At 38.2% G+C, this 25,921-nt stretch overlaps 1 protein-coding gene across 2 annotated transcripts in view; it reads left to right on the forward strand.

The window, feature by feature from the left end:
* The window catches only part of SCP2 (sterol carrier protein 2), a 108,359-nt gene that overhangs the window by 26,260 nt on the left and 56,178 nt on the right, over window positions 1–25,921 (forward strand). For both annotated transcript variants that reach the window (XM_014549759.1, XM_014549760.1), the window contains exons 7-11: window positions 2,854–2,917; window positions 7,952–8,038; window positions 10,652–10,802; window positions 14,544–14,691; window positions 19,917–20,024. In XM_014549759.1, the coding sequence (XP_014405245.1) occupies window positions 2,854–2,917; window positions 7,952–8,038; window positions 10,652–10,802; window positions 14,544–14,691; window positions 19,917–20,024 (558 nt within the window). The remainder of the gene's footprint in view (window positions 1–2,853; window positions 2,918–7,951; window positions 8,039–10,651; window positions 10,803–14,543; window positions 14,692–19,916; window positions 20,025–25,921) is intronic.

Consider the following 25,921-nt stretch of genomic DNA (forward strand, 5'->3'; position numbering starts at 1 on the left):
GGTAATCGCTGCAAGCACCTCTGAGAGAAAGCCGCCCTCGAGTTCCTACCAATGCCAGACAGTCCAGTTTCTCCCTGTATGAGTCTGGGTCCCCAGAGACTCACCCGGAACTGGAGTTCAGAGCAGTCGGGAGCTTGAGACTCCCTCTCAATTGAAAAAGACAACCGTGTCCTCTGTTGCCAGCCCTTTCCATGTGCTCCTCCGTACCGCTGAGTCTTCCGCACCTCCTCTGAGTCTCAGTGTGCTTTTCTCTTTCCTTCTAGTTGTAGAATTTCCACACTCAGCCAGTTCCTGTGGTTCTGGATGATGTCCATTTTGTCTTTTAGTTGTATTTTTGAAGTGGTTGTGCGAGGCAGCAATTTCCGGTGTTTACCTATACCGCCATCTTGGTTTCTCGACTCCACTTCTTTTGTGGTAGGAAACTGCAAAATCAGACCTCCATGGACATTCAGGAGGAAAAAAGAATTAGATACATTAATGCATTCATCCACAGGCAATAAACAAATAGATGAGATTTGAGGTTTTTGCTTAAATTTCTAGTAGGGGAAAGACAATGATACATGAAAAAACAAAGACAGTTTCAGATAATTACTAGTCCTGTGAAGAAAATAAAACAAGGTAATATACTTGTGGGTAGTGGGGAGCAAACAGATAGTCAGTGATGGCCTCTGTTTTGGGGGTCAAGAATAGAGTTGGGTGTTTAGTTATTTCTGATTTATCCCATTGATGAATTTTGTTGGAGACTATTTGGATCCAGCATTATAGTAGTCCTCCCATATTCAGGTTTGGTGAGAGTGCCTTTTTAATTTTCTAATCCAGTTTTTGGTAGAAATATTAATTGGAGCAGCTTTGAGTCTCAGGCTTTCCTGAGACTCAAAGCTTCCAAGTCTTCCTCTTATTTAACTTGGTGTCTAACCAGGCACTCATGCACTCATTACATCAGGTTAGTGGTTAGTTAGCACTAGATATTTTTCTCTAGGATTATATTCATTAACCAATGTCTGTTATTTCCCAGTGTGTGTTCCATGGGATATTAAGCTCATAAAATGCCCCATAATGTGAGTCAGTTAGTCAGAGAACTGCTTCATAGTTTAACCCCCTGTTGAGCAGTCTTAATAATTTGGAGCAATAGTAAAGGCTCCGAATATCTTGCTGTAAAGAAATCCATTTAATTCTGTTTAAGCCAGTATTATCTCAACTTGACAGAAGAATTCTTACATTTTTAGCAACACCAAAAAGAAAAGCCCCCTCAAAAAGAAAATAAAAAATCCAAATCCACACTACAGTATTTCCTTATCTTATCCCAAAAGATGTCCTAAAAACTGTCTTGCTGATATCCAGATACCATGTTTCCTTTTATCTTCTCATCAGTCCAGTAAAAAAGCTATTAATATGATGTGGCTTGTTCTTTGTGGCTGCCTCCTGATCACAACTCTTATTGGTATGAGGTCACAATGTGGATGGAATCTCCCTTATTCCCTTTTTAAAATTAGAATTGAGAGAAAAGATTGGCTCAATTATATTTATGTCATTTCTGCTCCGAAGATCATTCTCTTTGACAGGGAAGATAGAGATAAAACAGAATTGAGGACTTTCCATATTACTGTGACATTTTAAAAAGTATGTTATTTATTTATTTTTTTTAAATATATATTTTATTGATTTTTTACAGAGAAGAAGGGAGAGGGATAGAGAGCTAGAAACATCGATGAGAGAGAAACATCGATCAGCTGCCTCCTGCACACCCCCCAGTGGGGGTGTGCCCGCAACCAAGGTACATGCCCTTGACCGGAATCGAACCTGGGACCCTTCAGTCCGCAGGCCGACGCTCTATCCACTGAGCCAAACCGGTTCGGCAAAAGTATGTTATTTTTTATTTTCTTATTTCAGGGAGAGAAAGGGAGAGGGAAAGAGAGATGGAAACATCAACGATGAGAGAGAATCATCGATTGGTTGCCTCCTGCACCCCCCCTACCAGGGATTGAACCCACAACCCCAGGCAGGTGCCCTGCCTGGGAATCGAACCGTGACTTCCAGGTTCATGGGTTGATGCTCAACCACTGAGCCACACTGGCTTGGCTACTGTGACATTTTTAACATGATATTATTAGCTCCAGTCAGTGGACTTTTTCTCTTCTTTGGTCTTTTTAGCTTTAGAGGAGAATTCAACTCATTTTACAAATTTTACTTCATTAATGTGCCTGCTTTTGTTTTCTTGACACTATTTTTTAAACTTTCTGTTAAAGAATTTGAAAAGCATACACATTCCTTGTTAGGACGTAACTTCCCAAAAGACCCTTCTGCCTTATCATAGGAAAGAAGAAGAGCAGGCCCTGGAGCGGGTGTGAGTTGTAAAATTCACTTCATCTGGGGGCACTGGGATGTTTTGGCAGATTTCCTGAAAAAGTGCTGGCAGTGCTTTCTTGTCTTAAAACCAATGTGGTCCCAGGCTATATTTTCTAGTTTCTGAACTTGGACCTTACTTATAGTAGGTAGAATAGGCCAGTTTTAATTATTTTCATATTATACAGGATGGGTTTACAGTTGTGAGTACACAAAACAGTTTATTCTTGTATTATTATTTATTAATTATTGTATTATTTTTCATAAGAACAACTATATACCTTTTGCCACCCCCCCGCATGCCTATTATTTGATTCAACTCATTAAATATACCCAAGTTTAATGATTAAGAAATATTTGTTGAGGAAGTAATGTTGACATCTTCAATCCTGATATCTGTGCAAGGGAAAATGTAGGAATATTTAGCAGGATACTGAGTACCATTGCAACATGTGCTCACAAGTGGTAGAAAAACATTAAATCACTAATAGATATTTGCTTTCTCTATAGGAACTAAAGCTGAACACTTTGCAAAAATTGGATGGAAAAATCATAAACACTCAGTTAATAACCCGTAAGTATTTCAGATATATGAAATATAGTGAAAATCTGGGTTATCCTGTTATATAACATGCAACTTTAGTAATGTATTTTAATTATGCTACTGTCATTAACTCTTACTCTGGGAAAATAATATGGTTATTCATATCCTAAAAAATATGAATAAAGTAAAATTACATCATGTGTATTACACAGATCATTAATCTTTGAATCCCCTAGTGCCTAATACAGTGCCTGACGCATAGCATGTACTTAATGGTTGCTAAATAAAACTGGTTCACTGACAATTGAATTAGTGCCACATAACTAGAATCTATACAAAAGCAATATGACCAGGCAATAAAAGAATAATGCCAACTCTGTGTCACTGTGTTAGATACTTTTATGTACATATTCATTTCATCTTCTCAAGGACCCTATAAGGTAGGTATTTTTGTTCCCATTTTATAGACGAGGAAAATGAGGCTTACAGAAATTAGGTAACTTGCTCAGAATCATTCTAAGTACTGGCAAAATAATGTTTATATTTTCCTTCTAGATTTTAAACTCTTTGAGGGGAAGAGTCATCTGTTATCTTTAGCACAGAGTTTGGAACATAATAACTGCTCAGTGAATTGTTTCTGAATTATTAAACAAACTAGAGGCCTGGTGCATGAAATTCATGCACTCAGGATGGGTCCCTCAGCCCAGCCTGCACCCTTTAGCAGTCTGGGAGCCCTCGGGGGATGTCCGACTGATGGCTTAGGCCCGCTTTCCCTGAGGAACGGGCCTAAGACATCAGTCAGATATCCTTAGCGTTGCCGCAGAGGCAGGAGAGGCTCCCACCACTGCCACTGAGCTCACCAGCTGTGAACCCGGCTTCTGGCTGAGTGGCGCTCCCCCTGTGAGAGCATATTGACCATCAGGGGTCAGCTCCTGCATTGAGCATCTGCCCCCTGGTGGTCAGTGTGCATCATAACGACCAGTTGTTCCTCAGTTCAGTCAATTTGCATATTAGGGTTTTATTATATAGGATTGTGCCATATGTAATACACATAAAACCACAGTAAGGAAAATTTTATACCATAAATAGATTATTACCACATATTCCTAGTACTTCATGCTGCTGCTAATTCTTTTCATTCAGCTACTTTAACATTGATGTTTGAATTTAGATCATATCTAATTAACGAATATTGAATTCGATGCTCTAGATTGAAGGGTATTTTGTAAAATATCTAAAGGTATTGTGAAAGCTTTAGTAAATTCCTGTTCCTTATGGTAAAATCCAAATTCCTTCATGACATAATAAGGCTGTTATAATTTGGCCCCATTCTACTTTGCTAGTCTTGTTTCTTACTACTTTCCTGGATATTCCCAATCTCTAGCCTCACCAGATTACTTGGTTTTTCCTAAATGTACTATTTAGGACTTGCTTCTGTGTTTTTACTTATGCTGTTAGCTCTACCTGGTATATCCTTCTGCCATTCTTTTGTTTGGTGAAACAGACAATCTCCTTACCCATCAAGTCACAACCCAAATATCATTGCTTCTCTTAATACCTTATGAATTATTTTTTTCTCATGAGCTTCATTGCCTCACATTGCCTCACATGGTATCATATTTAGTTACTTATGAGTCTTTCCCCTCTGATGATGATGATTTTTGATATTGCTTTAGCTGCTAGTGATGCAGCAATGAATAAGACAGATAAGTTTCTTGTTTGCATGGATCTTCCATTACATTTTATAAGTTCTCCATTTTGTTGAGTAGACAAATGTTATTTCTGGATGTTAGTCTTACTATTTAAGACTCTTTGAAACAGCCAAGAATTTCTAGGTTTGGCTCAGAAATTTCAGGTGCTAACTTCTTGCTTTGTTTGGCTAGTGAAGAAAGAGAATCCTGTGTTTGCTGACCAGTCATTAGAAGTACCCTGTTATATATTTCTAAGAAGGTTGAACTAACAAACTGTTCTCAAGTGCTTCCTCACAAGCTGTAAGAATAATGAGAGGCAGAGAGAATTGTGATAAGTAGTATAGTATTAGAGATAACCCAGGCCACTTGGCCATCAGACCTGTGTCTGTCACCTCCTCCTACTTGTCCCACAGTACTGCAGAGTCAGCATGTTCATAGAGAATTTATCATTTCCCCCCAACCCTGTTTCCTTTCAGTATTCTTCATCTATGCGAGTGACATAACATATACCTAATTATTCAAGATAGTAGAAGTCGTCCTTGACTTTGCCATCTCCCTCAGTGTCCCATGTGAGTTGCAGATGATTTGGGGATGGATAGAATCCCGCCTCCATACTATCTTTTGAGTCCAATTTTGTATGTTAGCTCCTTATTTTTTCTTGCTGTACTTAATGCCCCAATTTCTCAGTTGGTTAACTTGCCTTTTCACTATCCCTTTTCAAAATTATAAGTCTGATCATGTCACTTCCCAGCTCAATATCCTTTAGTAGTTTCTCATTGTTTTCAGTATAAAATGTAAACACCATATATTGTCCTCTCATGATCTCATCCTCATTCATTTCTTCTTTCCCATATATTTTAAAAAAAAATTGTAAGAGTATATTTGAGCCAAACTAATGGCATATGCAGGGGAGCAAGATCTCAATGCTCCTTTTCCCCATCTTCTTCACCTTGCCTCCACATTGCCTCCCAAACGTCATGCCCTAGCTTCAGTGAACTGTTTCACCTCAAGAGGTTTTGCATGTGCTGATCCGTTTGTCAGGAATTCTCTCTTACTTCCTCTTATTTACTTAATTTTATAGAGGAAGCTCCTTCTTATATCCGGGTTTGGTGCACATCTTGTGTACTCCTATGACACCCTGTATAACATTTCTATTGTGGCTTTTATTGCATTGTATTAAAATGGCATATTTGTTTTCATGGATTCAGGCTGAGTTCCTTGGTAGTGACTGTGTTTATGTCCCCAGTGCCTAGCACAGGTTCTGGCACAAATAAGGTATTTTTTGAAAGTTGGTGATAGTCAAAGTTAAATTTAGAAGCAAAGGTGTAGAAACGTATGTAGATGTTAGTTACACAAGCTCTATTTCTAAACATTTGAATTGCTTATTCCACACAAGTTGAAGTTTACTTTTAGAAACTCCCTGATGGTGTTTATTGCTGCTGCTATTTTCACCAGAGCAATATCTGAAACCATCTGATTACATTGTTGGAGGAGCCAGAGGGGATAACAGTAATTTTTTTCTTTGCAGTAATCAGAAAGGAAATGTGTGTTTTTAAAAAATATATATATTTATTGATTTCAGAGGGGAAGGGAGAGGGAGAGAGATAGAAGATCAATGATGAGAGAAGAATCATTGATTAGCTGCCTCCTGCATGCCTCACACTGGGGATGAAGCCCGCAACCCAGGCAGAGAATTGAACCGTGACCTCTTGGTTCATAGGTCAATGCTTAACCACTGAGCCATGGGCAGAAAGGAAATGTGTTTTGAAGAATGCAGATAGTTTATTATAGGTTTTGTCTATTTATTTAAGAATATCATTAAACAGAATTGCCTAGTATCATCACCACAAAAGTTAGCTGAATACAAGTCAGTTAATTTTGCTTTTAAGGAACTAGTGTTTTATAATTCCCCAGGAAAAACAAATGGTATTCTGCTTTAACCTCCAACCTGTCTGACACCATCTGGGTGTACTGTAGTGCAGTTGTGGCACTAACCACCTGGAGTTACTGCAGACACCATGAATTACGGACTCAGTCCTCCACAAGACTGCCCTCTCAGGTCAGATGCCAGCCGCAAGTAGGGTCACGGGCCATCTGTACTTTTGACCAATGAGCTATAAATTAGGGGTTCCCATGACCCTATCGGGTTCGATAATTCACTAGATTGACTCACAGAGCTCAGGAAAATGCGATATTTATGATGACAGTACAGATAGTTCCCAACTCCGACTTAATGATTTTTTAACCTAACCGTGGTATGAAAGTAATACACATTCAGTAGAAACTGGCTAGGCTACACTATTATGTTCAGTGGATTAAATGCATTTTTGATGTAAGATATTTTCAATTTACAGTGGGTTTATTGGGAAATTTTCAACTTACAATGGGATGTGATGCCATTATAAGTTGAGGAACATCTCTATTATTATAGAGGATACAGCTCATGCTCGGCTGGCATGGCTCAGTGGTTGAATGTCGACCTATGAACCAGGAGGTCATGGTTCCATTCCTCGTCAGGGCATATACCCAGCACATACAGTTGTGGACTCCATCCCGTGTGGGGTGTGCAGGAGGCAGCCAATCAGTGATTCTCTCCCATCATTGATGTTTCTTTCTTTCTCTCTCTTTCTTTCTCTCTCTCTCTCTCTCCCCCCCATTACCTCTCTGAAATCAGTATAAATATATTTAAAATAAAAAATAAAGGATACAACTCGGGGACAGCCAGATAAAGAGGCACATAGGGTGAGGTCTGGGAGGGTTCTTAATGCAGACCTTCCATGCCCTCTCCCCCTCGGAGGGCATATCCATATATTTCAGTGCTCACCAACCAGGAAACTCCACCAAGTTCATTGTCTATAGTTTTTTTTTTGGCTTCATTATGCAGGCATACTCAGTTGAATCATTGGCCACTTGATTGAACTCAAACTCCTGCCCCCTCTTCTCCCTGGGGTCAAACTGGCTGAAAAGTCCCAACCCTGTATTCACAAGGTTAGTCTTTCTCTTTCTGGTGAGCAGACCCTTGTGCCCCACCCACCAACAAGAGGCCCACAAGAATCACCTTATTAGCATAATGAAGACACTTATCACTCAGGAAACTCCAAGGGTTTTAGAAGCTCCATGAGGTTAACCCAGGACAAAAATTAGTCAATTTTTTTTGTTGTACAGCATGTGGTATTTTGAAGTTAGGATTTAAAAAAAATTCAATTCAAAGGACTTGTTTATTAAAGGTTAAAACTGTTTATAAAAGCCCGTCTTTTGGTTGTGAAAAGAATACTTACATATTATTCTCTCTTTAACTTCTAGACCAGAACATCTTCGATAAAAAAATTGTAATTGCTCCCTAACATTCTATAACTACTTGTTTTGTATTTAGGTATTCCCAGTTCCAAAAGGAATACAGTTTAGATGAAGTGATGACTTCTCGAAAAGTTTTTGATTTTCTGACTGTCTTACAATGTTGGTAAGAAAAACATTTTAATATTTAATTGAAGTTATTGCTTCTCCCTCCCCCACTTGGGTGAACCTTAGGCTCTGTATCTGGGTATATCTTTACTGTATCTCTTGCTCTAGAACTACCAGTGTGCTATCAGTGGGGTGTTCTCTGTGTCCCCACCTGTTGCTGGTGGGAGTGGGCTTCTTGCAATGTCACAAGAAAAGGAATTTTCTGAGACTCCTGTGGGAAAATGAGGGATATTTATTTGCGTGGGATTAGACCCCTGAGTTTCCGAGGTCCCATCTCCCTCCGTCCCGCCAAGGAAACCGTCGAGCTGTGTCTTCAGCAGAGCTAGGATTCTAGTCACTGCCCGGAGCCCCTGTTCCATATTTGCACAGTCCAGTCTAGCATCAGGCCAGCTGAGCTTGTGTTCCCAGCTGCAGTTCATTGTGTGTTGGGTTCGCGTGGCTCCTATGGCCACATGGCGATGGAGGGAACATGGAGAAGTGCAAGGAAGCAGGAGCAAAGCAAGGGGAGCAAGAGATAGAATTCCTTTGTCTGTGGATTTTATTTTATTTTTAAAATATATTTTATTGATTTTTTACAGGGTGGGAGTGGGCTTCTTGCAATGTCACAAGAAAAGGAATTTTCTGAGACTCCTGTGGGAAAATGAGGGATATTTATTTGCGTGGGATTAGACCCCTGAGTTTCCGAGGTCCCATCTCCCTCCGTCCCGCCAAGGAAACCGTCGAGCTGTGTCTTCAGCAGAGCTAGGATTCTAGTCACTGCCCGGAGCCCCTGTTCCATATTTGCACAGTCCAGTCTAGCATCAGGCCAGCTGAGCTTGTGTTCCCAGCTGCAGTTCATTGTGTGTTGGGTTCGCATGGCCATGGGCCTTGTGGCTCCTATGGCCACATGGCGATGGAGGGAACATGGAGAAGTGCAAGGAAGCAGGAGCAAAGCAAGGGGAGCAAGAGATAGAATTCCTTTGTCTGTGGATTTTATTTTATTTTTTAAATATATTTTATTGATTTTTTACAGAGAGGAAGGGAGAGGGATAGAGAGTTAGAAATGTCGATGAGAGAGAAACATCAATCATCTGCCTCCTGCACACTCCCTGCTGGGTATGTGCCCGCAACCAAGGTACATGCCCTTGACCGGAATCAAACCTGGGACCCTTGAGTCTGCAGGCCGACAGTCTATCCACTGAGCCAAACCAGTTAGGGCTGTCTGCGGATTTTAACCTCCTAAGATTTCCCATGCTTGCAGTGGCTCCACTCCCTCTAGCCATTTGCTTTGTTCCAGGCAAGATTGACAGGCAAACACTTTCCCTAACTGTTAGGACTATAGGGCAGTACAAGAGGCAGTACACCGTCTGAGATGGCTGTTTAGCCTACTGAGCACCACCGTGCTCATCTTTCACCTACGTCACCCCCACCCCCACTTTACTTTGTCCGGTCCCTTCCCCCAGCGATATGCAGGGAACAGACTGGTGGTTCCCTGGGGAATGTGAAATTGCAGCTTCCTGGTGAGGCTGCCCCGATGGACATGCTTATAATGTCTGGCCTTCTCTTTGCTCCTCTCTATTATTAAAAACTAGCTAATTACAAGGGTAACAAATGTAGTCCTCACTCTGGAGTGAGTACCCTTACTTCTCCTGCTTAGAGAAGACTGTCTCTTCTCTTGGAAAATTATATATTTTACTTTCTTCTCTCATGACTTCTACCTACTTCATTTTAAGTGTATTTATTCATTTAAATATGACTTAGGCGGCCACTGAAGTCCCCAGATTTTTCCCTTTGTTTTCTCTGCTGTATGCTTCTACTGTAGGAAATTTTACTCTACCATAGTAGCTAAGAGTAAGCATAAACCAAGAAAAAATCATAGCTCTAATAATAATGGTAACAGTTACATCTTGAAAATTGCTTGACAATATTTATTTCCTAGAATACTGAGTTAGTACTGCATAGGTCCTGCCTGTGCCTAGTTATCACCTGGTTGCGTCCTGGAGATACTGGCTGGGGTGCAAGTGAACAAGTGGGGCCAGCTTTTATCTGTTTCCATATGAGGGTGTGCCCATGTATGAAGTCCAGCTGAACTCGCAGAAGGCTTAATCATTTGCCACCTCCCTTCATAGCTTACTCTAAAGGAAAATATCTATTTTGAGGAGATCTCAAAAGTCTTAACCAAAGCATGGACTTTCTGGTATCCTCTATTCCATCCTTTCCCAGTTTTCAAAAGGATTCCAATTCTGAGTTGTTTGGGAGATAGCAGAGTTGGAGCTAGTTAGCCCTATGGCAGAATCTGTACTATACTGGGATAGGAATGACCTTGTATACTTCTCAGAAGTCACCAGAAGAGGCTTCATGTACCTACAAAAGCAAGTCCAGGCTTCTTTGCACTAAGAACTTTTCGAGAGAGATTCTCAGAGACTGAGCAGTGACTGACAGCATTTAAGTTCTTGATAGAGGTTCAGCCCTCAGGAGGGAAGCATATGTAAGATTTAACTGTAGATATTACAAAGAAGACCATCCAGTGACCATCAAGCCCACTCAGCCTCTTGTCCCAGAAAGAACCCCTCGTCTGAAATCTTAGGGTTGAGGTGGACCAGGTGTAATAATCACTTTTACCTCCTCGCAGTCCCACTTCCGATGGTGCTGCAGCGGCAATTTTGGCGAGTGAAGAATTTGTACAGAAGTACGGCCTTCAGTCCAAAGCTGTGGAGATTGTGGCACAGGAGATGATGACTGATTTGCCAAGCTCCTTTGAAGAAAATAGTGTTATTAAAATGGTACATCAAAAGTTCTGTCTTATTAATTAATCAAGGAGTTTTATTTAAGGATTTCAAGGTTGCTATAGGCTCTGGATATAATTTACTTGAAAAACAGTCTAGGAAATCTAATATTATAACCCATCCTTAAGAATCTGTTAGGGGAAAATAACTGATGAGAATATATGCTTCCTGGGATAGAGTTATACACCATTATATGATAACGTTTAATTAACTAGGCATGCTTTTTATTTATTTATTTTTTCTTTTTCTTTTTTTAAATTTATTTTTTAATATATTTTTTATTGATTAAGATATTAGAAGGGAGAGGGAGAAATAGAAACATCAATGATGAGAAAAACCTCATTGATCAGCTGCCTCCTGCATGCCTCACACTGGGATCAAGCCTGCAACCCTGGCATGTGACCAGGAATCGAACCGTGACCCCCTGGTTCATAGGTTGACACTCAACCACTGAGCCACGCTGGCCAGGCTATCTTTATTGATGAAAGTAATACAGATGTCCCTTTTCCCCCCATTAATCCCTTCCAGCCCTCCCCCACCTCCCAAAGTTTACTCTTTATGTGTGAAGCACAGATACAGATATATAACATAAACGGATACATAGTGTATCTATGCTATTAAAATTTTAAGGAGGAACAATTAGGAAAAAAATGTCTCAGGAGACTCCTTAGGGGAGTGATCGTGAAAAGAAGGTTGAGAAATACTGCTTTGAATATAGGTAAGCCTCATTTTAAAGAAGCCTTTGAAAAAACTATATATATAAAAGCCTAGGCGACCGAACGACCGGTTGCTATGATGCACGCTGACCACCAGGGGGCATACACTTAATGTAGGAGCTGCCCCCTGGTGGTCAGTGTGCTCCCACAGCCAACCTCCCATGGTTCCTCCCCCCAGCCGGCAGGCCCTGATCGGCCCAATCTGTGGTCAGGCCAAGGGACCCCACCCATGCATGAATTCGTGCACTGGGCCTCTAGTGTTCTCTATAAAAAGCAAGCATGTGCCTTTATCATCAATTTTTCAGAAATGCATCCTAATAAGAGAAGCATCATCTTGTGCTAGAAGCAATCAACCTGAGAGTCAGCTCACTTCTCCAAGAGAAACAATCTTTCATGTGCCTGAAGCCATAACCAAAAGGAGTGGGAGGGAGGGGCAAGCTGCAGTCAGGCCGGGAAGAAATGGTGACCAGCGACCCAACCCCGCGGTCCCACAGCTCTCCACTTGACTTACAATGTGAGCCCCAAGCAAGCCACAGGTGACTTCAAATTTTCTAGTCATCTCATTGAAAATAAAAAAAAAACACTCGTGGTTAATTTTAATATATTTGATTTTCTCCCAATGTATCCATAATGTTCTGTCAACATGTACGCAATGTGGAAAATGATTAATTTTACATCCTTTTTTGTACTAAGTCTTCAAATCTCCAGGTGAGCACACCTCTAATATGATTAGCCACATCTACAGTGTTCAACAGCCACATATGGCCAGAGCACACACTGGACCTACAAACAAAACTGAGCATCCCTCCTCTTTCTGCTAACTTCCACCCAGCAGGAGCTACAGCGATATCAACAGATTTCTCCTCTTTGTTTGGAGTTTGGAAGTTTTGGAGCTCTCTGATTCAGCTGCAGTTTGTTAGGCTGCAAAAGCGCCGGTGCCTCCTTTGTGCACAACTTGGGAGGGGATGTAAATTGAGTGGGGAGGGGGCTCAGAGAGTCCCCAGGGCGGAGCAAACAGCAATGGTGTCGTCAGCAACTCCGCCACTCCGACTCCGCCACTCCGCATCGCAACTCCCTGAGTGCCGCGCGCGCCCCCACAGCAACAATAATCCCTGCGAGCAGCTCTGTGAGAAAGTCACCCTCGCTTTCCGACCTGCTGCAAGACAGTCCCGTTTCTCCCTGTAGGAGCCTGGGACCCCTGAGTCTCGCTGTAAATGAGTTCAGTGCGTTTGAGAGCTTGTATCCCCTTCTGATTGAAAAAAACCGCGCACCCAGGTGCAGCAGTCTCGTGCGCACGCGCCACCATACCTTTGTTCTTGGCGCCTCTACCTCCTACTCAATGTGCTTTTTTTCTTTCCTTCTAGTTGTAGAACTTACACTCGGTCAGCTTTCCTGTGGTTCTGGATGATAGCTGTTTTGTCTTATAGTTGTGGTTTTAATGTTGTTGTGGGGGGCAGCACGTACAGGTTTGTACCTTATACCGCCATCTTGGTTCTCCCCCGTGCTTTTTATTTTTATTTTGAATTGGTTAAATATGCTTAGAGTTCCAATCTTACAGAGTTAAGGGGAAAACAAAGATGTTTTCAGGGAACTTTATTGACACTTCAAAAAAATTATTTTTAAATATATTTTTATTGATTTCAGAGAGGAAGGGAGAGAAGAGAGAGATAGAAATATCAGTGATGAGATAGAATCATTGATAGGCTGCCTCCTGCACACCCCACACTGGGGATCGAGCCTGCAACCCAGGCATGTGTCCTGACCAGAAATCGAACCATGACTTCCTGATTCATAGGTTGGCACTCAACCACTGAGCCACACCAGTTGGGTGACACTTCAAAAATCTTTATTGAAGGTTAAGTACAAAATGGAGAAAATAAAAAAGATGAGAATTCAGACCTAGAGTTAGTTGGATATTTGAATGAATATATATATATATTTAGAGAGAGAGAGAGAGAGAGAGAGAGAGAGAGAGAGAGAGGGGCCTGGTGCACGAAATTTGTGCACAGGTAGGGTCTTTAGGCTCCCAGTCGCTCCCAAGGGGACACTTTGCATATTAGCCTTTTATATATATAGATATAATAAGGCATATATACATATACATACAAATATAAACAATTATAAATGCTAAACTACAATTTACAAATTTTACAACAGTGCTCAGAATTTGAAAATGTTCCTATAACTTGCCCAAGATCACAAAGCTAAGGTGCTAGGGTGTGGTAGAGGTGGAACTCATATTTAGGTTTTCTAATTATAGTACATTTGCCATTATGCCATAGTTTTATTCTATGGAGAAAAGTTCAGTTTGCATGTTATTATCTGAGATTAAAGAGGTGTTAAGAGCATGGATTTTGGAAAAATGTTTTTGAATCCCTAAAAAATATTATTTATTTTCTTTCTTTTTAAAAAAGTATATATTTTTATTGATTTCAGAGAGGAAAGGAGAGGGAGAGAGAGAGAAAAAATCAATGATGAGAGAGAATCATTGATTGGCTGCCTCCTGCATGCCCCACACTGGGGATAGAGCCCGCAACCTGGGCATGAGCCCTGACCGGGAATCGAACTGTGAATTCCTGATTCATAAGTCAACGCTCAACCACAGAGACACGTCAGCTGGGTGAAGATTGTTTATTTTCATATAAAAATTCCCTCATTATTTTTCAGTGTATCTGAATCATAATGATCTGTTGATAAATCTCTTCAGCCTGTTTACCACAACTATACATTGTGGATTAATAGAGATTTTATAACAACGTAAGATATGGCCTGAAGAATTATAAGTCCTGTTATGTATTTGATTTGAAATTCTTTCTTTTATAGCACCAGATTTAATATGTATATTTTCCCTCCTGGATATCCTTTTATTTGGACTCTCTGTATAAAATAGAATCAATAGATATTTCAATATGTGTGGTCAATTCTTAGCTGTTAAGTTTATGCCTATTAATCTCATATAATCCTTATATAAAAGTCCCAATTTTGATGCCTTTACTTTACTTATATGTGATTTTGGTTTTAGGTTGGCTTTGATATGAGTAAAGAAGCTGCCAGAAAGTGCTATGAGAAATCTGGCCTGAGACCAAGTGATATTGATGTAATAGAACTTCATGATTGCTTTTCTACTAACGAACTACTTACTTATGAAGCATTGGGACTCTGTCCAGAAGGTACTATCTTTCATGAGATGCTTATTAACTTAGTTTCTCTGATAAATTTTCATTTTCACCATTAAAGAAAAGAATTCATTAATTGCTTTCTCCTCTACGTTGCCTCTGCCACATTGCAAAGTGAATGTAAGCTACCTCGATACTGGACTTCTAGAACCTGTAGTCTGGGACAGTAGTAACACTGAAATAACAGGGTGTGCAAATAATTTGTATTATGTAAGTCAGGGATATTTTTAATGTTCTGTTAAGTGGGGGGGAAAGGATACAAAATTACATTTGTAACTCGATATTTCAAATTGTGTTTGAAGATTTGCAAAAAGAAAAATGGAAAAACTAGTTTATGGGACCTGGAGGATTTTTCTTTTCATGTTTGAAGTGGTTGCACCATTTTCCATTACTACCAGCAGTGTATGAGAGTTTTAGTTGCTTTAAGTCAGTGATGGCGAACCTTTTGAGCTCGGCGTGTCAGCATTTTGAAAAACCCTAACTTAACTCTGGTGCCGTGTCACATATAGAAATTTTTTGATATTTGCAACCATAGTAAAACAAAGATTTATATTTTTGATATTTATTTTATATATTTAAATGCCATTTAACAAAGAAAAATCAACCAAAAAAAATGAGTTCGCGTGTCACCTCTGACACGCGTGTCATAGGCTCGCCATCACTGGTCTAAACTATATGACATTAAACTGATGGAAGCTGTTAGCAGAGCCCAGCAAGGACCCACGATTCAGAGTCAGAATGATGGACTTGACAATAAGCTAAGTGAGTGGGAGACACTGCCATTCACAGGATGTTCAGTGGTGAAAGGAACAAGAAATCAAGCCCACAGCATCTACTAAATGCAAAAAGATTTACACATGCGCCTTTTAGATAGCAGGCACACGGAACTTCCAATGGCGTGAGGTTCTCAGCAATCTTCCAAATGTAAACAAAAAAAAATGTGTGTTAGCTTATGTTTTTTGTACAGGTCAGGCTCTTCAAACTATTTTTCATGTATTAATTTGTTGCTATTTCACAGCTAGGTTATCAATTGAGAAATACTCTTTTCATATTTTACAGGTGAAAATCCATGACACAGAGAGTTTAAGTAACATTTCCAATGTCAAATGACCGTTAGTAAACTAAGTTGCTGGGATTAAATTCCAAGCAATTTAGCATCAGCGTCCATCCTCTCACAGTGGAAGTTCATCCTTATGGTCCACAATTCAATAAGTTGCACTTTGCAATATTGAAACCCCCTTTGTCAGTCAGGAAGCTAAGACTGGCTTACATGTACAAAGTCCTTCACCCTACATGATGCTTTTACATTTGATTTCCCAACAACCAGTGGGGAAGGGAGAACAGGAAGAACCACACAGCTTACATGAGTTGTCCAAGGCAAAATAGCTTGTTTCCCTCTAGTGTGTGTCTCTCTCTCTCTCTCTCTCTCTCTCTCTCTCTCTCTCCTCTAGGCTGGAGGGAAGAACCCCTCCTCATCTTCACATGACCTTCGTCTTTCCACCTCTCTGTCTCAAATCTCCTTCTGTTCTCTCTTACAATGACGCCAATCATTGGATACAGGGCCCGCCTAAATCCAGTATGGTCTACTCTCTCAGTGATGGCGAACCTTTTGAGCTCGGCGTGTCAGCATTTTGAAAAACCCTAACTTAACTCTGGTGCCGTGTCACATATAGAAATTTTTTGATATTTGCAACCATAGTAAAACAAAGATTTATATTTTTGATAGTTATTTTATATATTTAAATGCCATTTAACAAAGAAAAATCAACCCAAAAAATGAGTTCGCGTGTTACCTCTGACACGTGTCATAGGTTCGCCATCACTGCTTTAAATCCTTACCAATACTTGATGGGGTCAGTTTTTAAAAGTGTAGCCATTCTAAAAATTATGTAGTATGTCTTATTTTTATATCACTGATGTCTAATGATGTTAGCATCTTTTCGTGTGTATATTGGTCATACATATATTTTTTTGTGTGAAGTGTCTGTTCAGAACTTTTGCCCTTTAATTATTGGGTTGTTTGCCTTCTTTAAGAGTTGTAAGAATGTATATATAAATTCTGGATAAAGTCATTTGTCTGATATCTGTATGTTGTGAACATTTTCTCCTAGGCTGTGGCTTGCCTTTTGTTTTATTAATAGTGTTGCTTGAAAAACAGCATTTTAAAATTTTGATGAAATACAAATTAACAGTATTTTTAATGGTTTATGTTTTTTTGTACTCTAAGAAACTTCTGCCTATCTCAAGGTCATAAAGATTTTCTTCTGTTTTTATTTCCAATTCTATAAATTTAGATTTTTTTACTTAAGCATATAGTCCACTTTGAGTAAATTTTTGTATATGGTGTAAAATAAAAGTTGATATTAATCTTTTTTATTTTATACACATATCCAGCACTACTTGCTGAAAAGACTTTTCTCTCCCCATTGAATTGCATTGGCACCTTTGTCCAAAGTCAATTGCCCATATATATGTGAGGGTCCATTTTTGGACTCTTTCTTCTGTTCTATTGACCTACATTCTTTTAAAAAATACATGTTTGTATTGATTTTTTTAGAGAGAAAGAAAGGGAGAGCGACAGAGAGATGTGAGAGAGAAACATCAATCAGTTGCCTCCCATATGGATCCCGACTGGGGACTGAACCTGTAACCTAGGCATGTGTCCGACTGGGAATTGAACTGGTGACCTTTTGGTGTACTGGACAATGCTCAACCAACTGACCCACACTGGCCTGGGCTGATCTATATTTTTATCTTTTTACCAATACCAAATTATTTTGGCTACTGTAATTACATGATATAGTACTATAGTGTATAGCAAGTCTTGAAATCAAATAGGGTAAGTTCTCCAACTTTTGTCTTTTTAAAAAAAATTTATTTCTTCACCTGAAAATATGCTTTTTATTGATTTTAGAGAGAAAGGAAGAGACAGAGAGACACTCAGAGAGAGAGAGAGAGAAATAGAGAGAGGGAGAGAGAGAGAAACATTGATTAGTCGCCTTCTGCATGTGCCCCAACCAAGGATTGAACCTGCAACCCGAGTCTGTTCCCTGACTGGAAATCGAACCTGCCACCTTTTGGTGTATGAAATGATGCTTCAACCAACTGAGCGACACTGTCCAGGGCCAACTTTGTTCTTTTCAAAAATAATTTTAGTTATTTTAGGTCCTATGCATCTCTAAGCACATGTTAGAATTAGTTTGTCAATTTCTATAAAAATATAGCAACAGCCCTAGCCGGTTTGGCTCAGTGGATGGATCGTTGGCCTGCGGACTGAAAGGTCCCAGGTTTGATTCTGGTCAAGGGCATGTACCTTGGTTGCGGGCACATCCCCAGCAGGAGGTGTGCAGGAGGCAGCTGATTGATGTTTCTCTCTCATCGATGTTTCTAGCTCTCTATCCCTCTCCCTTCCTCTCTGTAAAAAATCAATAAAATATATTTAAAAAAAAATACAGCAACAAAAAACTTGCTGGAATTTTCATTGGGATTTCTTTGAATCTATAGATACATTTAGAGCCAGTTGTCAGTTTAACAATGTTGAATCTTCCAATCCATTAGATGGTATGCATTTCCATTTATTTAGCTTTCCTTTGGAAAATTTCCTAATGGAATATTATTTAACTATAAAAAAGAATGAAAATCTTGCCATTTGCAACAACCCAGGTGGACCTTGAGGGCATTATGCTAAGTGAAATAGAGAAAGACACACTTACATGAGATCTCGGTTTATGGAATCTGGAAACAAAACAAAACAAAAAAACAAGCTCATATATACACAGAACATATTGGTGGTTGCCAGAGGCGAGGGTTGGGGTGTTGGCGGAATGGATGAAGGTAAGTAAAAATATACAAACTTCCAGTTATAAAATAAATAAGTCATGGGGTATGTAATGTACAACTACATTGCATGGTGACTATCCTATATAATAAAGGCTAATATGCAAATCGACTGAAAGGTGGAACGACTGGTCGCTATGACACGCACTGACCACCAGGGGGCAGACGCTCAATGCAGGAGCTGCCCCCTGGTGCACTCCCACAGGGGGAGCGCTGCTCAGCCAGAAGCCAGGCTGATGGCTGGCATGTGCAGCGATGGTGGCGGGAGCCTCTCCTGCCTCCCATGGGGAGCGGGCCTAAGCCAGAAGTCGAACATCCCCCGAGGGCTCCCAGACTGTTAGAGGGCACAGGCCAGGCTGAGGGACTCCCAGAGTGCACGGATTTCGTACACTGGGCCTTTAGTAGTTAATAATACTGAATTGTATATTTGAAAGTTGCTACGAATATAGATTGTCAAAATTTGCATCATAAGAAAAGTAAATTTTGTAACTACATTTGGGGATGGATGTTAACTAGACTTATTGTGGTCATTTCACAATACAGACAAATATGAACTCATTATGATGTCACTTGAAACTAATATAATGTTATATGTTAATCATATCTTATAGATTTGATGATTAGATTATGCAAATACATGTGAAATAATTAGAACTAAGGCCTGACAGCATGAGTGCTTAAAAGCTATTAGCTGCCTCTGACAACCACAATTATCCTCATTACCTCAGGATTTCACCTCTCATTACTTTATCAGAAATATCATCTGGAGGAATAATTTATACAATGCATGCTTTTATTTACCTTTTTACCATTTGAAAGAATGTCATGGGAATTTATAGGAATGTTGAAGTTGCTAAGCATGTAATGTAATTTTTTTCTTTTAAGTTTACGTTTATGGCTCAACAGTATTTTCAGCCATTTCCCTTTATTTCACAAAGTGCTCTTTTTTCTGTCCCTCTCCCTCCCTCTTTCCTGACTATTAAGAATATTTGTATAGTATATGAGAGTACAGTTAAAAATTTAGGGAAATGATTATAGTTTGGCAAAGTTATAAATTTTTAAGTGGATATAATTTAATTGTATCCATTTCAATTCTTTTTTTTGGGTCTCTGAGTTTCTGTTATACTTGTAGCAATTTTGGAAGCCAAGAACTCTTAGGAATTAATAGGTGCTTTTTTCGTATAGGAAATGTTCTGAAAATATATGCCTTTATTACTCAATATTTATTACCTAACTTTTAAATGTGCTTATATCAATTTGATGTTAGTTTGAACTGTTAAAAAATGTTTGCTGTAAGAAATTCTTGGCTCTATGGAAGTTTAAAAAACGTCATTTGTTCCAATGTTTTTGTAATATTTGTGAATATATTTTTTCTTCTATAGGACAAGGTGGAAAACTGGTTGATAGAGGAGATAATACTTATGGAGGAAAGTGGGTCATAAATCCTAGTGGTGGATTGATTTCAAAGGGACACCCACTAGGAGCTACAGGTAATGCTGCACAAAGGGTTCACACACTTTTTGTTATCATTTGGCATAAGTGTGAATGATTAGTTTTTGATTTGAAAGATTGTATTCTCTAAACTTGGTAGCCAGTGTTTTAAATGATTGTTTAGCCACAGTATTTTTTATTTTTCTTTAAGTACAGTATACTTCAGTGATCTTGATTAATTGATGAGAATTTGAATTAGTTGGTATTCTAAATTTAACAATTTGTATTTTTTAAAGTTTGAGTATTTTCAAATAGGTGTACAACTTAATTAACAAGATGTTTCCAAATAGACCTGCTATACCTGCTAGATATGAATCATTTGAAATGAACATCTTAATTATATATAGTTATATATGTGGTTGGTGTTGCAAGGAAAAGAGCTGAACTAGAACTTATGAAATATGTATTTTATTATGGTTGTACTGCTGACTGGCCGTGTGACTATTTTGATTAATTACCAATTACTCAATCACTTTGATTCTTAGTTTCCTTAATTATAAAATGAAGGAATTATACAAAGAAATTTCTAAAATAACTTAGTATTCAAATTCTGGGACTTATTTTTATATAGATAGGTGAGCTTTATATTTTTCCATATTGTCTTATATATGAATTAGTTAATTTAGCAAAAATTTATAAATTCTAAGATTCCAAAAATAGATATGTTAGAATTAATAGTGTATTCATTACAGCAATTAATTTTGGTTCATTTCTGTTTATCTCTCACATTTAGTGAGCTTATAATTTAGTAGAGAAATAGGTGTACATAGATAGATGGAGAGTAAGAGAGAGAGATAGTAAGATATCTACACACAGGTAGTTGCAATATAATGTGCCACCTTGCCTTTTGTTTTCTGTCTTGTCTGTTCTTTGGCTCCTTTGTCTTTTTCATACTATCTTTTTATTAATTGGTTAATTTTTAGTATTTTATTTTCTCTCTTTTATTGGGTTATTTCTTTTTTTTTTATTCCTTAGTGTTTGCTCTAGAATTTACAACATGATCTTTAAATTTATCCCAGTCTATCTTCAAATAATGTTATAATACTTCACATAAAATGTAAGGGATTTTTTACAGCAGAATATTTCCATTTACTCCCCTCTTATCCTTTGGGCTATTATTGTACTTCTAACTATATTATAAACTCCACAACATAGTATTATTTTTATTGCTTTAAGTAGTCTAATATCTTTCAGAGGAATCTAAAAGTGAGAATGAGAGTGGTATCATTGGGGGTGGGAAAATAACAACATCTGAAAATACTGTTCTTTATAAAGTACCAAGAACACTGGCAAAAATTGTCAAAATTAACTTCTTTCAGAACATTGGAAATTAACCAGTGGCTTACAACAATCTAGGAGATTATTTATTAAAAACAAATAGCTGAAGAAAAAAATCAAGGCAACAGCAACAACAAAAGAAATAATTTAATTTCTGTAAGAACAGCAAGCTTTGTGGCATTTTGACTTGTACCCTCCTTTCTCCGGCTCCATGGTAGCCTTGGAAACCAACCGCTGCAGTCATGGTGAGAGTTAGTTTCGTTGGCACTGGAGGAGTCAGAATGGAGTTAGAGCTCTTTCAAAACCCCCTTCTCAGAGTGTTGTCATTATGTGACTTGTCATTCCTGGTAAACCCTATTCAAAAGTCTGGTTTTTATGTAACCTAACTGAGAACTTGTCATGTGCAAACAGTATTTTCCCAGGACATTTGTTAAGAACAATCAGCAACAACTATTTAACAACATAGCTGCCTGAGGTACCGATAACAATTGGGGGAAAAAACAAACCAACAAAAAAACTTATAAAGAAAAATCTGGGCAATGAGATGTTTATAGGAGGCTTTGAAAATGTGTGACATATTTCTGGAACTCTAGGACAGCAATTTTCAACCGGTATGCCAAGGCACACTGGTGTGCTGCAAGAATTTTTAAAACATGCGATACCTGATTATTTAGTCCAGCACACTGACCTCTTTTCCCTTAGATCAAGCATGTCAAACCCAAAGGCTAACACGGGCCAAATAAGGTTTAAGTTTATGTGGGCCACAAAAAAACAAAGCTTCAATTTTCATAGAAACATAGGTTTATTTTGATAGAGATATGCTGAATACAAAGGGCTGAAATAAATGAGTAATCGTTAACATAAAATAATAGAACATTTTAATAAAAATATTTTTTTCTTGAACATTAACTTACCAGACACTGAATAACTGCACAAATTAATAAGCGTAACACAAATAAACCTATTTTTTCTTGTTCTCCAAAAGCGAAATATTTCCTATTGCGCACACCAAACAAGTCAGTCCAAGACTAATGACGTGGCAATCGGCTGCTAAAATATTCGCTGCTAGTATTAGTGGAGAGAAATGGGATGCCTGCGTGTAAGGTGCATAAGGGAAATGAATGCAACATGATTATAGTAATCAGTCATTAGTGAATGTTGTAGTTTGTTATTAATAATTATGTATAACAGGATTTGTAAAAATTAAGTTACCAAATTTTTATTAAAACATTTTTTACATACCGTTATATTGGCTGGGCCACAAAAATATTCGTTGTGGGCTGCATGCAGCCTGCAGGCCGCGAGTTTGACATGCTTGCCTTAGATTGTCAAATTAAAAAATGACAACCTCAACACAACATAGCCACCAAGTATGAATGAATCAAAATTATACCTATTTTTTCTGGTGTGCCGCAGAATTTTAGTAATGAGTTGATGTGTGCCATGAGATGAAAACAGTTGAAAATCCCTGATCTAGGACACCAAGTACATAATATAAGGCTGTGTGTGTGCCCAAGACTCTGTGTATGCCCAGGAAGGACAATAAGGTCCTAAGCGCTTACCTCTGGCTAAACTTGGGGCTCTGCATAAGCAGGAAGTAAATGCTAAAGTGGAGTTGTAAACTGCCTGGGTGAGTGCTGTGACAAAATACACAGAGCCTCTGCAAAGACTGGGATACTTATTAGTTCCAGGCACTTACGGAAGTCTCTGGCCAGCCAGTAGCTGGCCACTAAGCTAACCAAGAAGAAAATCCAGTGGCCAATTGTGACAAGGAATACAGACTTTATAGAATTGGTTTGGAAAAGTCACTAGATAAAAAACAAAAACAAATTCTGGGAAGAGGGGAGAATCTGATTTTTAAAATTGCCACATTATATTATTTAAATTGTACAATTTCCAACAAAAACAATGTGATGTACAAAGAAACAAGAAAGTGTAGCCCATACACGGGGGAAAGCAGTCAATAGAAACGGAAGTAGCTCAAACATTGGATTTACTAGATAAAGACTTTAAATACAGAGGATGTATTATAGAATTGTACACCTGAAACCTATAACCAATGTCACCCTAATAAATTCAATAAATTTTAAAAAGACTTTAAATTAGTTATTTAACTATTTGCAAATAACTAAAGGAAACTATATATAAAGAACTAAAGGAAAGTATAACAATGTTTCACCAAATAGAAAATAACTTAAAAAGAAAATATTTTTTTATTGATTTCAGGGAGGAAGGGAGCGATAGAAACATCAATGATGAAGAGAATCATTGATTGGCTGCCCTACACTGGGGATCGAGCCCGCAACCCGAGCCCACAACTTGGGCATGTGCCCTAACTGGGAATTGAACCATGACCTCCTGGTTCATAGGTTGATGTTCAACCACTGAGCTATGCCAGCCAGGCACTCCTATTTGAGGCTATCATAATAAGGCTGCTGTGAACATTTTTGTACAAGTCTATTTGTGGACATACCTTTTGCATTTCTCTTGGGTTAATCACTCAGTGGAATTGCTGGGTCATAGGGTAGATGTATGTTTAACTTTATAAGGATCTGCCAAATCATTCTCCAAAGTGTTATCATATGTTTTTTTAATATTATTGCTCGATGACTAATTTTAACATTTAGTAAGTTTTTCTCTTCCTCCTTACCCTTAGTTCTAATCCTCAGAGTCAACCTCTTTTAATATTTCTTTTGTATTTTTCCAAAATCGTTATGCTTATTACAAATACATATATATATGTGTGTGTGTTTATACAATCTTTCTGTATTTATGTGTGTATATGAGTATATTTATCACATTGTAGATTACTTTCTTAACTTACATCTTTAAAATCTTATTATCACTTATAAATATTCTTTATTCTCTTTAATGCCTGTGTAGTATTCTCATTGTAAGAAATTTACCTAGTTATTCACTTATTGGTAGACATTTAGATTCTGTGAAGTTTGTCATTACAAAGAATGCTGCAGTGAGTATCCTTGTGTCATTGCATACTTTTGCAAGTGTTACCCATAGGGTAAATTCCAAACAAAGATTAGTTTGTATTTAAAAATAGGTGGAGCCGGACCACGTGGCTCAGTGGTAGAGCGTCAACCTATGACCCAGAGATCATGGTTTGATCCCCAAAATGTGGCGTGCAGGAGGCAGCCAATCAGTGATTCTCTCTCATCACTGATGTTTCTATACCTCTCTCCCTCTCCCTTACCTCTCTGAAATAAATAAACATATTTTTTAAATTATTAAAAAAATATAGGTGGATATTGCAAAATTTTCTTCAAAAGAGATTAAACCTGTGTATATTCCCAGCAATAGAGTATGAGAATGCTTTTTCTTCTATAATCTTGTCAACATTGGATTTTATTTTTATCAAATGTAAATAATTTGCCAATCTTGGCAGGTTATCCAGTTTCCACCCTCCAAGGTACTAAAAAGATAACTTAAAACACCCCAGAAAGATAACATTTATCCATTTCTTAAATACTTAAACACAGACTCATACCTTTTTCAGTTATCTTTTGAAAACACTATCCAATATTTATTTGAGTCTCCACTGTTGGTCAAATTTTCCTCTTATTACCATCTTTGAGGGATAGTGTTTAGTGGTAGTATTTTAGGGGAAAAACTTATAAATCTTGATGACATGATTGGTAGTCTAAATAAGAACGAGGAATTATTGAAGAGTAAATGTTTACTTGCTACATATTGTGACTTGGATATATTTCAAATGAGTCCGACACATGGTCATTAGCTGTAGCCCAAGAAAGAATTCAGACTCCTGGAAAAAAATATTTTAGAATGACAGCTCTGAGTAGTTTAAATATTTTCCCCTGGTTACTTAGACAACAAACAGCAATGGGATTTTAAGAGAATCAAGTGAGTGTTCCAAAACATGATGAGTTAAGATTGGGGTGGTGAGAGTGTCAAGTTCTCTTCTATAAATGGCATTAGTTTAACTGTAATATATTGCTACTTTGGGAGAACTTGGTTTTGAAGAATTAGCTTTCAAATTAAAGCTCTAGTATATTAGTTTCTGATTTTAACTTGTTCAGATCTGCGTGAAAAAAAGCTTCTTATAATTTATAGCAATACCCATAATAGAAGATAGATTTAAGCATTTGAATGGAATATTCTTTTGTTCACTTCAGTTTAAAAATATGAAGTCCTTTTAGATTTTGCAAAGAGAAAGATCACATTAAACTTGAGTTTGTTTTACATTGTAATGGTCATATAACAAAAAACAAATTAGTATCCAAATAATGTCATCATTTTCTTTCTTTTTTTAAAAATTAAATCTTTATTGTTCAGATTATTACATTGGTTCCTCTTTTTCCCCACCATAATGCCCCTCCACCCAGTTCCCACCCCTCCCTCCGCCCTCACTCCTCACCCACTGTCCTCTTCCATAGGTGCATATTGTCCAATCTCTTCCTGCATCCCCCACACCCCTTCCCCCCCGCAAGAAGAGTCAGTCCATTCCCTTTCTATGTCCCTGATTCTCTTATAATCACCAGTTCATACTGTTCATCAGATTATTTATTCACTTGATTCTTAGATTCACTTGTTGATAGATGTGTATTTGTTGTTCATAATTTGTATCTTTACCTTTTTCTTCTTC

Source organism: Myotis brandtii, unplaced genomic scaffold (genome assembly GCF_000412655.1).
Source record: "Myotis brandtii unplaced genomic scaffold, ASM41265v1 scaffold57, whole genome shotgun sequence".
Taxonomy (NCBI): Eukaryota; Metazoa; Chordata; class Mammalia; order Chiroptera; family Vespertilionidae; genus Myotis; species Myotis brandtii.